Genomic DNA, 16,523 nt, shown 5'->3' with positions numbered 1-16,523 from the left:
ACTTACCTATGGTGCAAAATTCCCTAGCAGACTGTCTGAAAAGACACTTTTCTGCAAACCACTAATGGGAGATTCACTATTTTGGTTCTCAGCGACATCTTCACTCAATGGGGAATGCCAGCTTGGGACCTTTTGGAAGCTTCCTCAGTACTGCTCCAAAGCAGGCCTGGGGAAAGACTCATTGGGAGATGTCCACCTGATGTCAAGGAAGGGTTGCTTGGGGTATGCTTTCCCTCCAGTTCCTTTGATACCATAGGTTTTACAGAAGATCCACCGAGACAGAGCTTGAGTCATCCTGATTGCACCCAACTCGCTAAGACAGTTCCGGTTCATGGATCTGTTGAAGCTCTCAGTGAGACCTCCCAGGAACATCTCTGCATTGCTGGATCTTCTAATGCAACACGGGGGTAAATTTACAAACCCAAAGCAGGGAGTCGCTGCATCTTAGAGTATCTACTTACCCTTAAGTCTTCAGGTATTGCATCTGGTTCCCTGCAGATGCATTTAGCAGCAGTCAGCGCTTTCCATCCTCCAATGAATAACAATACGATCTTCACACCCACATCACAACTAGATTTCTGAATGGGCTTTTCAGATCCTTTCCACCGTGATGAAGTTTGCATCTCCCTGCGACCTCAATTTTATTCTATCATCTCTCAATGAGACTCCCTTTGAGCCACTGTCCACATGCTCTGTGACCCATCTGTCCATGACGGTGGCATTTCTGATAGCTATAACATCAGCCAGAAGAGTCAGCGAACTGAGAGAGCTTATGGTGGCCCCACCATATACTACCTTCTACAAAGGAAAGGTCTGTCTATGCCCCCACCCCAGATTCATACCCAAGGTAGTTTATGTGTCAGGTCATCCACTTTGTATTTTTTTCATAAATCACATGCCTCTGAAGAGAAGATTGCATGCTCTGAATCTTCAAAGGGTTTTAACCTTTTATCTGCAAAGAACAAAGGAGGTTAGAAAGATATCTAAACTATATTTGTTTCCATAGCAAAGTGATCAAGAAGTCAACCTATATTGGGCAGAGACTTACAACCTGAGATCTATTTTGAATTATCCTTTGCTACCAACTGGCTGGTATTCCCCTTCGGTCTCCTCTCCCCCGAAGGGGTAAAGACTCATTCCACCGGGGGACAAGCTACTTCAGCTGCATCTCTGAGACACATACTCATACTAGAGATATAGCAGCCATTTGGAGCTCTTTGCATATCTTTGCGAAACATTATGCCCTGGAACAGTCATTGGCTGCAGATGTGGCTATGGGGACAGCAGTACTACAGTCAGCTATCATTTCTGTATCCTCACACCCACCACCTGTTTGATTACTAGTTAATCTCCCACGTGTAGAATACACAAAGGGACCATCACACATAGAAGAAATGGCGGTTACTTACCTGTAACTGGAGGTTCTTTTGAGATGCGTGGTCCCAATCTGTATTCCACTACCCACCCACCCGCGAATTCGTTACTCTGTCATAAGAATAGGAAACTGGAGAGGTGACAGCCCACACTGCACATTATGCCCTCAGTTGGGAGCACAAGGAGAGCTACGGAGCATAAGCAGGCCAATGGACGTTGCTTCCAAAAAATTCTACACTCAGACCCATCATGTGCATGCGTATCCCATGTATGGAATACACATCTCAAAGAACTTTCAGTTACAGGTAAGTAACCTACATTTCTGTGCATGGAACCTATAGAACAGAACCCACAACACAATAAGATCACAGTAGAGGGAAGGTTTGGAGAAAATGCCCAGTTGTCCTGCCATGCCTTCCCTACCTATCCTGCATGTCGCCATTTGTTTTGTTTCTATTCAGAAAGTCTTGATTAACAGCTCTGGTTTCACTTCCTTCTCTGAATGCCTTTCTGTTTCACAGGAAGCAATTCTGGCTGCTAAATTCACTGAAGTTAATGCTGTCAATAAACAGAGGCTGCAGAACCTGGAATTTGCCCAGAATCTCCTGAGGCAGGTAACTGATAAATAGCAGGAAATGATTTAGCTAAAGATTAAACTAGGAGCTTGACCTTCCAAAACATGCACTGTGCCTCCTCTTAAAAATCACAGCTGCTGGGTGACTTAGGATGGTCACATCTTCTGCACCACAGTGAAGGATTTTGGAGGTTTATGCATACATTAAAAGAAGATTATGCTAAGCAATTTTATTCTACAAGAGTATTTAATAAAGCGGAATTGCACATAGTTGTACACCAACTAGAAATAGTTCTAGCTAATGTGTCACATCCTGGAAATCAACACCCAGAAGGAACCTAATTTGAGCCCACCCATCAAGAACAATCTAACCCACCCAATAACTTCATCACACTCCTGATTTGGTGTGAGGGAGTGTTATGTAAGTCTTAGGATGCAGTAGTTGAATGGTTTTCAACTTTTTTCATATGAGCGCCACCCACAGAGCCCCTTCCCACATATACTACTCCATGGAAGATGTGTCTGGCTGAGAAGGAAGGGATCATCATGACCCCATGGTTAAGAACCCATGCACTAGTTTGACAGAGGGACATGTACTTGCTAATATGCAATATTCAATCATTTCCAATGGACCTCTCCATTAGTTTGAAGTTATCCCACAGTAGTTTTACCATTATAGATGTTGAAGATAGGTACACCAAGTAGTAATTGCTAATGAGAAAGGTTGTCCTTACCATGCATTCTTTATTCCACTAACAGCAGCCAGAGGTACAAGTGATGCAGGAGTCTGTCCAGACTAGCAAGTCCGAGAGGCCGCAGGAGGAAGTCTGGAAAATAATGAAAGAGCTGGATGACGAGAGTCAACGTCGACAGCAGCTAGAGGGGGAGATCAAAACCATCCAGAATGACATCCTCCATTTACAGAAACAGAAGCCCCAGGAAACTGTGCTGAAGAAGGAACTGCTGAAGAAAGTGCCTGACCCTCAGCTGGATGAGAGCTGCCAGAAAATGCATCAGAGCCTGGCAGAAGAGCAACGCAAGAACCAGGTGCTACAGGATGAGCTGGAGGCCCTAAATCTGAAACTGCGAGCCCTAGAGCATGAGAGGAAGGAAGGGGGCCAGGAGTATATCATTAAGGAGGTCCTGCGTATTGAGCAGGACAAGGCACAAGCAGATGAAATCCTGAAATTGAAAGAAGAGCTGGAGGACCTCAAGAGGCAGGAAGGAGCCAGAGAAAATGAGGTCACCCTCCTGCGCCACCAAATCACCGTGCTATCTGATGAGAAGAACAAAGAGCAGGAGAAGGTTACTGAGAAGGAGGTGGTGAAGCTGCAGAATGACCCCCAGCTGGAGGAGGAATTCCGGATGCTGCAGGAGAACAAGGAAAGGGAGAGCACCCTGAGGCAGAAGCAAGAGGAGGAGCTCAGCTACCTGCAGGACAAGATGAAACGGCTAGAGAAGGAGCGGGCCATTGCAGAAGGCAAGATCACAGTCAAGGAGGTGCTGAAGGTGGAGAAAGACCTGGCAACAGAGAGGGAGGTAAACGAGCTCCGACGCCAGTATGAAGACGAGAAGTCCAAGGGCCGTTCCAATGAGAGGGAGAAGACTGAGCTGCTCAGAAAGATCCAGGTCCTGGAAGCGGAGAACGCTAAGGTGGTTGTCCAAGAAAAAGTACGTGAGATAGTGCGCCCAGATCCCAAGGCTGAAAACGAAGTAGCCAACCTTCGTCTAGAGCTGGTGGAACAGGAGAGGCGATACCGAGGTGGGGAAGAGCAGCTGAAGAGCTGCCAGAATGAGCTGGCTTACCTGAGGAACAGAAGTGGCCAGGTGGAAGTGAAAGAAATTATCAAGGAGGTCATTAAGTACAAGACTGATCCTGAGACCGAGAAGGAATTGCAGAGACTCCGGGAAGAAATTGTAGACAGGACCCGAGCAATTGAGAGAGCTGATCTGGAGATCTACCAGCTGAAGCAAGAGATTAAGACCTTGAAAGACACCAAACCTCAAGTGCAGATGAAGGAAGTCGTCCAAGAGATACTGCAGTACCGGGAAGACCCCAAGACCAGGGAGGAAGTGGAGTCCCTGAGAGCTCAGCTAGCAGAGGAACAAAAGAAGCACATTGACTTGGAGAGGGAGAGGCTGCTCCAGGAGGAGAAGATTAGACAGAAAGAGGAGGAACTCTCACAAGTGAAAGAGAAAGTAGTCCAGCAGGAAGTGGTGAAGTTTGAGCAAGATCCTGCCTTGAAAGCAGAGATCAACTCCTTCTCTCAGAGCATTGAGAGTGAGCTGAAACAGATAGACTCCCTGCGGGAAGAGCTGCGCAAGCTGCAACGGAAGAGATCTGAGCTGGAGCGCCAGCTGGAGGAGCTTGAGAAAGAGAGGCATGCCCGCAGAGAGGCCGAACTTGAGGTGCAGAGGCTGAAGGTCAGGCTGAACGAGCTGGAACAGCAGGAGAGGGAGACAACAGAGAGAGTAACCGTGAAACAGAAAGTGATCCTCCAGCAAGACCCGCAGCAAGAGAAAGAACACTCTCTCCTCAAGCTGGAGCTGGAGGAAGAGAAGCACCGAAGGCAAGTCCTGCAGGCTGAGCTGGAAGCCCTGAGGAAGAAGCTCCTCACACTGGAGAAGATGGAGGTCAAGGAGAAAGTAGTCTTTTCAGAGAGCTTCCAAGTGGATAAAGGGGACACCGAATACGAGATTCAAAAGCTGAAGAGCAACCTGGAGGAGGAGAGTCGGCGTAAGAGGGAGCTGGATGCAGATATCAACCACCTCGAGGCCAAACTATCTGAGGTGGAGTTCAACAATTCCAAATCCTCCAAGGAGCTAGATTTCTTGAGGGAGGAAAACCACAAGCTCCACCTAGAAAAGCAGAATCTTCTGCTGGAAACAAGGAGGCTACAGTCTGAGATTGAGCTCACAGCAACGGAAGCTCGGGATTTACGGAACATGACCCAGACTGACAGTGGGGTGAATCTGGACTCCAGATTCCAGGCCTTGGAGAGAGAGCTGGAAGAGCTCAAGAAGTTATCCAGAGAAAAAGATGCAGAGATTGAGCAACTTCAGAACCGCCTCAAGACAGTGGCCATCAAGAGAGAACAGAGAGAGAACCACTTGCGGCGCTCCATTGTGGTCATAGACCCCGACACCGGCAGGGAGATGTCGCCAGAGGAAGCTCATAAACTTGGCCTCATTGAATGGAGCTTGTTTGTCAAGCTGAAGAGCCAGGAATGCGACTGGGAAGAGATCTCAATAAAGGGGCCTACTGGGGAGTCCTCCGTGATCCTCGACAGGAAGTCTGGCCAAGAATTCTCCATTGAGGATGCCTTAAAGAGCGGAAAGTTAACCATGGCTCAGTATGATCGTTACCTGAACAAGGAGATGTCCATCCAGGAGCTGGCAGTACTGGTGTCTGGAAAGAAGTAGTTACAATGTTCCCTCCACTCTACATTGAAACTTTTCTTACAGCAGCTTGCTCAGAGCTGCACCACTTGTTACAATTCCAGATTGCTGCAAATCCTTTGTGTCTTCCGAAATGCTATAGCCTTTGCACAGTCCAACATGAGGCTGCCATGAAGTCATGCTGCTTGCTGCATCCATTGCATAAGAGCACTGCCATGCCAGAGGTGGAAAATACATTTGTCAACATTACATTAACCTTTCTTCCCCACTACAACCTTACCTAAGTACTCACGCCAACAGAAAATGAACAAAATCATCTTCTGAAGTTGGTTATTAACATGTGCTCTCAAATTTAGCAACTGAAAAGAGGCTGCACATTCCTTTTTTATTTTTATGTCAAGTACGCACTTCTCTCTAGAAGATACTGCAAAGCTGTATATAGAGCCACTGGAAAGAGACAAAAGGTCAAGAAGACTCAGAACAGTAGAGGGAGCCTCGTAAGCCACTCACTCGTATGAAAATCTAGAGAGACACTTTCATTATATACAGTTGAATGAATGGTGGTATTGTCATCTGAGAAAGGCAGCTAAGTGCACAAAAAATGAAATTTACATCTTCATAGTCATGATACTCAAATCTAATCAAAGCTGATTCAGACATACTTCTATCACCTCAGTGCCTCGAGTGCCAAAGGAGGGGGGCACAAAAAGAATTGTAATTTGATACAGTAATTCCTAGATTAAAAGGAGGTATTTTCATATGACATCACCAGAAATATGTAAAGAGATGTCAATATTATGTAGTAAAGCATGCTCCTGTAACCTAATGCAGAGGTGCCTTCTGAACAGTCATGCTTACCTCATGGTTAAAAGCCCCTCATACCGATATTTTACTCACTAAAGTTACGTTCAGCTATATGTATCATTTATTTGTGTAAGGGAATGGGAAATATGGGGAAATTCTATTTATAGTACAAAATAAAAATGCGGTGGTTTAAATCAGTTTATTTTTCCTTTTTAAATTGATGCCTGCCTTTTGATCTAATGCCTTAAAGGAAAGGAACCCAAATTTCAGAATCAAAGGCAACCTTTCACCCAACACTTACATTTATTTAATATAAGAAATGTGCATATTAATGTTGTACCTATATCTTTGGAAAAAACACAAATTGCTTGTTGGTAAGTTTACTAGCAAGAAAGGCCTGCAGCTGATCATTAGCATGTTGTCCTGACCCTTGCAGCTACTGGAAAAGGCAAATTACAGGCCAATTTTGCTTTCGGGTTAGAGTTTCGGAATTTCTGCCTTACCATCCAGCTCTGCTATGAAAAAAGGATACTAAAGAGAGCCCCTGTGGGGCTCCATGTTTATTGCATCATGGGATTTCTTGATCCCATGTGCTCAGTTTACAAATGGAAGAGCTTTTCCTGCAATCTCAGTTTAGGAGCTGAAAGGCAAGCTGGGTTTTTCCCACCTCACATATCCTCCTGGGTAGTACAGGTTCTGCAGGCCAAATGCTTCCTTTAGTGATACCCACAGGGATGTGATCTTAATAATGTCCTGAGTGCCACTTGTGCAATCCCATTGCTGTTAAGAAACTTACACAGGTGTAACTAATTGGAACCTGGTACACAGTTCTGCCCACTTTCCTGGAGCTCTGCTGACTCTACTGTGCAGGGCTAAAAACACTAAAAATGTATTTTACACCTAACCCTGCTCCCACTAAAGTCAATAAGAGAGTTTTGCCACTGACAGTGACAGGAGCTAGATTGGGCCTTAGGTCACCGTTATTAAGCTAAAAGGATGGTCCCTCCCAGCAGATGTAACACACACAGGAATAGGTCTGTTGAGTAAGAAGATGTCATTCTACTACAATGGCAATTTAAGAGTTACAGCCGTATTTTAAAAGGACTTGGTCATTTACAAAACATCGGTAAAATGCATACTAATAATTAGTCACCCAGTGAGTGGTTAGAGACAGCAATACAGTCACGAAGATGATCTTCCAGTCAAATTACATTGGAAGTGAAGAGACTGAAAAGAGCATTTTGGAAACTTTGAAACAAATTTATTCAGTTCCTCTGTACAAGATCGACAGTTTTCACACCACCCCCATCATTGTCATCGAGACAGTCCCAACACTCACAACAAAAATAAAGTAAATTGCAGCTCTTACACACAACAGAAACTGCCATACTAAGTAAGTGCCGGTGGGAGGCTTGCTCCCCACCGTAAAGAAAACAGCTAACATTGCCTAGTCAAGACAGAGATCCCAGATGCTCTGCTCCCCAGGGCTTGTGATCTCATTCCGTATTTCTGCCTTGCCACGGCGGTTTAATTCATTCACTCGTTCATTACAGCATGTAAAGAAAAAAAAAATCCCACAGAATTTCCACCGAATAAACATTTCCCTGAGGCAAAGGCTTTGCTAAATTCCTAAAACAAGGGCATTCCGCTCCAGCTGCGACGCACAAACGTGCATCCCAGCAGGAACACCAAAGTGAAAGCAAAGAGAGGGAGTGGAACCAGTACCTTGGGTTGCTCATTAAGGGCTGGGATCCTGTCAGGTGTTTGAATGCCCTTTCAGCTGCCACTGGCTTCAGTGGAAGTTGAAGGGGCTTGGTACCTTGCAGGATTCGGTCCTAAATGGGAACCATGCGACATCCACTGCTCAGAGTCCATCGATAACTGCTGTACTCTATCTTAGTAACGCAAATTCTGTCTTTGGCTCTTTTGCTACAACTTAGAAATATTTTCTTTTTTTTGTAAACAAATTTGAATTCTGAGCTGCATTTTTAAAGAAAAATATGAACAGTGAAGTGATCTTGAGAAGTCCTTTATCAGTTCCACTTCCAAATGTGGGTCTTGGGTCTTACTAACAACAGAGAAAACTAGAGTGACTAGTGGCCAGCCTACTTGATTTCAGTATCCCTCCCAAAGCACAGGAAGGAATTCTGCAAGCTTTTACTTGAAATACCAATGACTAACTTGTGGAGCAGTGCTACTATCTCTGAAGTCCAGATAAATTAGACCTGGTTAAAAGGTGACCTGAAAGAAGGGAGATCACAACACCACAACTACAAGTCAATGGGGTTTACGATCTGAGAGCTGCAGACTGCCCCCTCAATCTATGCAGGCATATCAAAGGGGACATGCAGACAGACTGAAATCAGCTTACAGGGCTAAAGCTAAAAATATACACTCAGATCCTAGTAGATCCCCATTGCTGCAGCTCTGACAAGTAAATGATTTTAGTGCAGAAGTCATCAAGGGGAGCAATATTCACTGGATTATCAGTGACCTTTTCTTAATCTAGATCACTAGAGAGATCATTATTGAAGACCCTAGTAAAGAATGGCTTTAGGGGAGGGTCTGGAACCCACTTGCACAAACTCAGATAAGAACTGGTGCTCTTGCTGGATTTGGTACTAGATTTAAAGTAACCAAGTCACCATGTAAGTCCAGACAGTGCAGCTTTTGATGTGCAACCATAAAAAGCTCTATTAAATAAAAACAGAATTCATCTTAAATATAGCGTGATTAAAAAAAAGAACTGAGGCGCGCACACAAAAAACGGTCGAAATGGATGTTATTAGTCCATTCTTGCTCCACCATAAAAGGCACTGGAATTATGTCTTCCTATACATGTGACATGCTGAGAAGTGTTCCAATCGATCCAATGCATTCAAAGGTAATGATAAAACTGAGCACACACACAAAAAAAATCCCTTGAGAGGAAATACAAACGTAGAAGCATTTCAATGTCCGTGAGTGCATCTAGAAATGTCTCTCTAAGAGTCTTTCTTCTCCTCCAGCAGGGAATATCAGGCGATTCACGATAGTCACCATAAAGGAAGTGCTAAGTCCTCCAACTAACTTGAGCACTGCTTTATAGTACAATTAAAAAATTAGGACAGAGTCAATGTCTTTGAAAAGCACGAGCAGTGCTTGAGTTATCCAAGTAAACCAACGCAGGAATAAGCACCTTTCATGTACTCTCCTGGGGAACCAAGGAGGTAACTGAACTCAGAGGTACTTGGCAAAGTTAGACACAGGTGGGGGGAAATCCGCCAAGGCGCTTGACTCTTTGAAAGAAAGACGCCCCACCAGTGTTGCCCCACAAGTTCTAGCGCTTGCCAGTGAGGACCAGCAGCAGTGAAACAGTGCCGCAAGTGCTTCTCTCACCAGGGGGTGGTGCGAGGCGGCTTGCTTCCTGCTCAGCTCCTCCCTGGATGCCACTGACCAAAAGTGCCAATGAGCTCTTCACTCAACTCAGTTTCTCCAGCTGCTGTCAGGAAAAGAAAACCAAAGAGCAGGCGGAAAGTGGGCGATCTGCATCCAGTCTTCACGGCTGACTCCTCTTGGTTTGTCCTGGGCTTGCATTAGCTTCCCTTCTTGCAGACGTCACAATTTTCGCTGCTGCACATTGGACCCTTTGCCATGAAGCGGAGACGCATCTGAAAAGAGAATGAAAAAAAAAAAAGGAAGATGTTTCAGTGTCAGCACTAGGATTCTGTGCACAGCTGGGAGGCACCAAGATAGCATTGCATGTAAAAGCTATTGAGTCACCAAGGATTCAGACTAGAAGATACTGGGGAAAGATAGAGATTTTCATGGACACGTGGTAACTGGGAGTGGTCTTCACTGTTCTTGTATATTACATTGTCTCTGGAAGCAGCAGACCTCTTCTATGGACTTCCAGCATAAGCATCACCAAGGGCCATAGATGCAGGTAGCTGGGAGGAGGGAGCTGCTGGCCAGCTAGTCTAGCAAGCTATTCTCTCATCAGTCCAAACTAGCCATGGATAAGGGCACTTGCTAACAAATACATGATTTTACTGATTACCCAGACAACCAGGAAATTGTAGTTACTGAGAGTTCAAATAGGACCCGAAGAAACTCACTGCACCACCAGTAGTAGGAGTCTAAACACCAGAGGTAAGGGAGAAGAACAGTAGGAGGAAGTAGAGCAAGGAAAAGGGGCATCGCAGAGGAGAAGTGACAAGAGAGCCAGAGTTGAAGAAAGCAGAAAGTTTCCAATCGCAATTACACTCGCAGCAAACTATAACGCGTGAACTGGTGTATTTGAAATGCATAGCTTGGCAGAAGTGGTACTGGGCATGGGGGACTAACAGTTTACCCTGTACTAGCCACTCCAAGGCAAAGGGGGTTTTGCTGGTTCTAGAGTGGGCTCATGACACAGATTCTTTCAAAACAAGAGACAAGTAAAGGCAGAATCACCACTGGGAGAGAAATACATGTGCATTTCCACCAACAAGCAAATTGATGACAGCCTGGCAAACACACACTGCATGCTATTTGCTCAGATGCTTTTGGACAGCTGTTAGTTACACATACTTTAATTTAAGATACCATCAATTTCCAGCACTGGCAGAGACATCCCAACACGCTGCAGGCTATACAGTTTTCAGATGGCTACATCTGCATTACCCTGAAACACAATCTTAGGAGGTATCAGAGGGGTAGTCGTGTTAGTCTGGATCTGTAAAAGCAGCAAAGAGTCCTGTGGCACCTTATAGACTAACAGACGTATTGGCGCATGAGCGGAGTGGGTGAATACATGCATCCGACGAAGTGGGTATTCACCAACGAAAGCTCATGCTCCAATACCTCTGTTAGTCTATAAGGTGCCACAGGACTCTTTGCTAATCTTAGGAGGTGTTCCTCTCCAACAGAAATGAGATTTATTTCCATAGTCAGTCATAGTTTATTCCACCACACAGATTCATAGATTTTAAGGCCTGAAGGAACCCTTATGATCATCTAGTCTGACCTCCTGCATAACACAGGTAATAGAATTTTACTGAAAGATTTCTGCATCAAGACCATAACTTCTGGTTGAGCTAGAGTATATATGTTTATTTAAAGGCACCAGGTGATAAAGAATCCATCATATCCCTAGGTAAATTGTTTCAGTGGTTAAATCCTCACAGTTAAAACATGTGCCCCCTATTGCTAGTCTGAAAGAGTGTCATTTCAGCTTGTGGCCACTGGATCTCATTAGGCCTTTCTGTTAAAGAGCTATCTCCCATCAGAAATCTTCTCCTCCCGTAGGTAATTGTAAGAGCATGATCAAGTCACCAATTCTCCTCTAATAGAGAGGAGATTTCTTCTTAGCAACACACAGAATACATTTTGTAAGATCTGCTTAATTAAAAAACAATGCTCCCTAGAGGATGTTGTTTTATCATCACAACATAAAGCAAAAGGTTTTTGTCTCCTCCATTATCTACATCAGGGGTAGGCAACCTATGGCACACGTGACAAAAGCAGCACGCAAACTGATTTTCAGTGGCACTCACACTGCCCAGGTCCTGGCCACAGGTCCGGGAGGCTCTGCATTTTAAATGAAGCTTCTTAAATATTCTAAAAACCTTATTCACTTTACATACAACAATAGTTTAGTTATATATTATAGACTTATAGAAAGAGACCTTCTAAAACATTAAAATGTATTACTGGCACACGAAACCTTAAATTAGAGTGAATAAATGAAGACACGGCACACCACTTCTGAAAGGTTGCCGACCCCTGATCTACATCATGGATACAGCTTACTGATTTCACCCACCTAGTCACTGAAGCTGGGCCCTGTTCTCTGCTCCTCCACGTCTATTACTCTATTACATATTGACTGGAGAGAAACTGTATCTCAGCCAAGACTTGGGCGATGGAGTGGGGAAGAGGATTGACTTGGGTTCTCATGAATGCACAGTGCCCATATCCTTTGCTCAGCAGAGGAACACATTCCTTGATGATAGATCACACAATACTAAGCTATGTTACAAGGCTAAATTCACTAGAGGGTCACCCACCCACAGGGGCCTTGCCACACCAAAAATAAGCTGCCTCACTCCCCCCTATACGTGGCACGTTGCTCAAGTGTGAAACAGCAGCAGGAAGTACTGTCCTTCAGGACTGAATGGTATTAACAGAGCTATGTGGTGCATTGTCCAAGACTAAGAAAGCAGGAACAGCCATTGATCAGGACTGAGTTGCACTTGCAGCATTGCCTGGGGAAGTTTGCACAGCACTCTACCCCTTGGATCTTGATTTTGTGAACACCAACTGTATCCCTGTTCCCCCCTGCTCCCAGACCCATAAACTGCTACTGCCTTTATGTGGCTTTGCCATGTGCCACACAAGCCACAGCAGCTACTGTTCTAATTAGAAACTGACAGAGAAGGAAACAACACGGAGTCCGGTGGCACCTTAAAGACTAACAGATTTATTTAGGCATAAGTTTTCATGGGTAAAAAACTACTTCTTCAGATGCACATGCATCTGTTAGTCTTTAAGGTGCCACCGGACTCCTGCTCATTTTTGTGGATAGAGACTAATACAGCTACCCCTCTGATACTTGACACCATGCAAGAGAAGGAAAGTCACCTGCTTCTTACACAGATCTCCCATGGTCTGTGCTGGTTCTAAAGGTATCCAACTGGGTTCACAACGAATGTACTCACAAAAAGGTCATGTGACCAACACTAGGTAAAGCGGTGGCTGAAGGAGAGGCAGCTAACTAACATGATATTATGCATGGGAGCAGTATTTCCTCCTGGAGATAGCTCAACGCCCTTTATCTGGATAACAGGTGACAATTCTCTATGCAACTAGCACATTTAATCCTAGACAGTACTGGCAAGTTATGCAAAACCACATAAACCTCTTAACCCTGGCAGCGTGGCCCTTTACCACGCACCAAGAACAGAGTCAAACCACTTGAGATGCTCAGAAATCCCAAAATGCATCGGGGGGGAGGGGTCTGTCTTTCCGGAATGGAAGCTTTCTACCATCTAGTCAGCAAACGCAAAGGATGTTAAGGACCCTAAACATCATGAGCTGGTGAGATGAAGCATCAGCAGAGACTATACCAGTAAAGACAACATTGAAGGCGGTGGTGCTTTCACTCCAAGATGAGGCATCCATCAAGGCAGATGACGACTCACAAGGCACAAGACAAACAAGACTATCTGACAAGTTACCTGGCAAACTCTGCGGTAAATGGGTGGACAGGGCAGAGTGTGGGAGTGGTGCTGCATGGTGGGGGCTGGAGTGCAAGCCAGCCAGAAGACCTAGAGAGAAAAACAAAGAAAGGAAGGGGGGGAAAAAAAAGAACAAATGCACGTTGAGGACGGAAACAAGCAGAGGAGCTGCAGCAGTTAAAGCCTGTAGCTTCGCCTCCAGTACTAGTTCTGCTGAACAATGGAAGACAGGGATGGCTGGGACTTCTGGGCTAGCTATAGGTACACGCCCAAGGGCCTCCAAAACCACTGGCTTAAGACACAAATGCATGAACTACAAGCACAAAGCAACAACATGAGAGATGGGCTCATATGCAACGGTCTAACAAAGTACAGTCCTGGTGGCCTTGCAATTCTACAGCACAGGTATGAGAAACACACACAGGGGAAAGCACTCACTGTGGCTGAGGCCATGGTGGAAAGTTCCAGGGGCAGGTCCCGTGACAATTGCATCCTTGGATACTCCTGCTTTGGGGGAGGAGTCTGAGCTGAAGGAGATGACGTGAAGAGGGAAGGAATGGATGGGAGAGATAATCCCCAGCGGGGTGGAGCTCAGGGCACCTGGCAGCTTTGGACTGCTGGACTTGTAGGATGGAGACAGTACACTTAAGGGAGGAGAGCTGGTTAGCAGCACAGCTCCACTAGTTCCTTTCTGGGAATGAAACAGCAAAAGTTAGTCAAAATGGAAACACAATAGCACCTCATCAGCCTTCCCATTGGATGAGGAGAGCTCTGACCCCCCATCCATGTCCAAAGCCTCCTCCCCCATACACCTGCCTGCCAGATACCGGAAGACCAGCTCCATAATGCAAACAATCCAGTATCCAGATGTTTTGTTTCTGGGAACAGAACCACCACCACACTGGCCCAGACCCATGGTCATTCTAGTCTGGAATCCTGTCTGCACCCGTGAATGGATCCTTCAGAAGAAGGTGTAACACTTCCACGATGGGCTGTCATGCATGAACATTGCCACATGGGAAGTTTCTTACTAACCTTTGGCTTATGTCCTGAAGCATAAGGGCTCATTTCCAATCAACTTGTATCCTTATCCTACCAGTGTAACTGAAAATATTCTTCAGTCATGTGCCTACTTCTACTTCTCTAAGCTCTTGGTCTGAGTAACATGCACAGCATAGAACTCTACAGCTTGATTAGAAATGGCAAACACACATATTGTTCAGTCCATTTAAAATGTGCTCCCTTTTAATTGTGCGGTGACCCTCTCTCAGCCCATCTCCTTCTTGTTATGAAAAAAGAGTAGATATGAATGGCTGACTTGACAGTCGATTGTTATATGAAGACATCTAGAATTGATAAGCTTTCTTCTGGGGGTGAAAACCATGGGGTTCATTGCATTAAACACAAGTAGTAAATATGAGAAGTAGCTCCAGGCTTATTTAGTGAGATCCTATATTGGGTTTATTTTGCACAGTTGCTGAATTTTCGGTATGCCGCAGAATTCTGTACAAAACAGGCTGAACTGGATTCTGGAAGTGGTCAAGGAGAAGCAGGAGGTTGTGGTAACTGGGTCGAAGATTTTAGAGGATTTTAGCCCCTGGGAAGGGGTGGGAGGCAGTTTGAGTTTGTGGAACAAACACATTTCAGTGTCCAGTTATCAATCAGCAGTGAAACAAGTGTTAATATTGAAATCTCTAGGGTGGGAGGATTTCAATCAGGTTGAAGTCTGGAAAACTAAATTTGTTCCATTGCAACTTTAGATTAAAATGGATATGGAATTCAATTATAAATGCTGTCATGTTTAAATGCCACTACGGAGCAGGTACCTTGCTTGAATTTTATAAAACCGCTACAGGCAAAAAACAAAATCATGAAAATTAAGGCCCTGATCCTGCAAACACTTAAGCAGGGAGGTAAATTTACTCACGAGTAATCCCACTGATTTCAATGGAAGTACCTACATGCTTAAAGTTAATGATGTGCATATGTATTTGCAGCATTAAGGGCTAAAATTACATTTTTATTAAAAAAATTCTCTTAGACCTACTCTACAAATGTTTTGCCAGTAGAACTATATTTGTATACTAGTAGAGCTTTGCCAGACAAGTGTGGATGCAATTTATATTGGCAATACTATACTTTTCCTGGCATAGCTTATTCCAGGCCCCCTGAACAAAATAAGCTACACCAAAAAAAGCACGGTTTTACTCGTGTAACTGTCTATACTGGGGTCTTTTGCCACCACACCAATGTCAGTCAGAGTGTGAAGAGGTGTGATCCCTGGCCAACAGAGCAGTGTCAGCAGAAATGTATAGTGTAGAACTGGCCTCGGTGGCATAAAATCTTTGATACTTCAAACCAAAGCTTGGCTCAATGTTATTCAGACTTTAAATGCATTAAAAACTCATGTTTTTTTAATATACACAGACCATCTTTAGAAATAGATACCTAAAGTTAGGCTCCTAAGCTCATATTTAAACACCTATGGGTGGTGTTCTGAAAAGCAACTGGATGATTTATTAGCACCAGTCCCATTTGACTTTAAACTGTAAACTCCAGTGGAAGACTTATCGTCTGCTTGAAGCATTACAGGTTTCTTGACTCGTTCAAGTTTAATCTGTTGGAAAGTGGTGATGTTTGCAAATCTAGCATGCACAATTTGCTCATCCATTTTGTGTCTGAGTTGGTTTTGTTCTCACAGTAAGAATCTTAATGAAGGCCTGGACTTGTCTTTTTTGGCACAGACACGCTTCTGTAGTGTGAAACTAATTAGTAAAAAAACTTCTATGTAAAACCTGAAAATCTAAGAGTTAGGAAGTTAATTAAAGAAGCAAGTACAAAAGATCCACTTTGACGATTTAAAACTATAAAATGGGAAGAAAGTAAAGAATCAGCAATATGAAAATGAGAAATCTGATTTCTCTCCTATAAATGCTGATTTTTTTTAAATCACAATTTTTATCCACCCTGGAAATTTGTCTCGCTGGATTTCAGAGTTTACATCCTATTGAGCTGAATGGGGCTGAATGGGGCAGCGGACACGGACATTTCTTTGAGCTATTGTTTCAGGCTGCCTGCAAATTCAGGCACTGCACAGATTACACTCAAGTCACAGTTCAGAAGGTTTTCTTCATAACCCATAAAATGGGCTAAAAGCTTTGGTTCTTTTTAAA

The 16,523-nt window shown here is 44.3% G+C and overlaps 2 protein-coding genes across 8 annotated transcripts in view; one reads left to right on the top strand and one right to left on the bottom strand.

Moving 5' to 3' along the window:
• Positions 1-6,348, top strand: part of PPL (periplakin) — a 53,210-nt gene extending 46,862 nt beyond the window's left edge. The window contains exons 21-22 of the mRNA XM_044979875.1: positions 1,896-1,988; positions 2,708-6,348. Coding sequence (XP_044835810.1) covers positions 1,896-1,988; positions 2,708-5,371 — 2,757 coding nt within the window. The 3' untranslated portion in view covers positions 5,372-6,348. The remainder of the gene's footprint in view (positions 1-1,895; positions 1,989-2,707) is intronic.
• Positions 6,349-7,375: 1,027 nt separating this feature from the next.
• Positions 7,376-16,523, bottom strand: part of UBN1 (ubinuclein 1) — a 79,014-nt gene continuing 69,866 nt past the window's right edge. For 2 of the 7 annotated variants that reach the window (XM_044978655.1, XM_044978656.1), the window contains exons 16-18: positions 13,789-14,041; positions 13,351-13,440; positions 7,376-9,801 (exon numbers count right to left, since the gene is read on the bottom strand). In XM_044978655.1, the coding sequence (XP_044834590.1) occupies positions 9,749-9,801; positions 13,351-13,440; positions 13,789-14,041 (396 nt within the window). In that variant the 3' untranslated portion in view covers positions 7,376-9,748. The remainder of the gene's footprint in view (positions 9,802-13,350; positions 13,441-13,788; positions 14,042-16,523) is intronic. The other 5 variants (XM_044978657.1, XM_044978658.1, XM_044978660.1 and 2 more) reach the window with 4 other exon arrangements.

Source organism: Mauremys mutica, chromosome 11 (genome assembly GCF_020497125.1).
Source record: "Mauremys mutica isolate MM-2020 ecotype Southern chromosome 11, ASM2049712v1, whole genome shotgun sequence".
In the NCBI taxonomy this organism is placed as follows: Eukaryota; Metazoa; Chordata; order Testudines; family Geoemydidae; genus Mauremys; species Mauremys mutica.
Note: the sequence above shows the minus strand (reverse complement) of the source record. Positions and strands in the feature narration are given on the sequence as shown.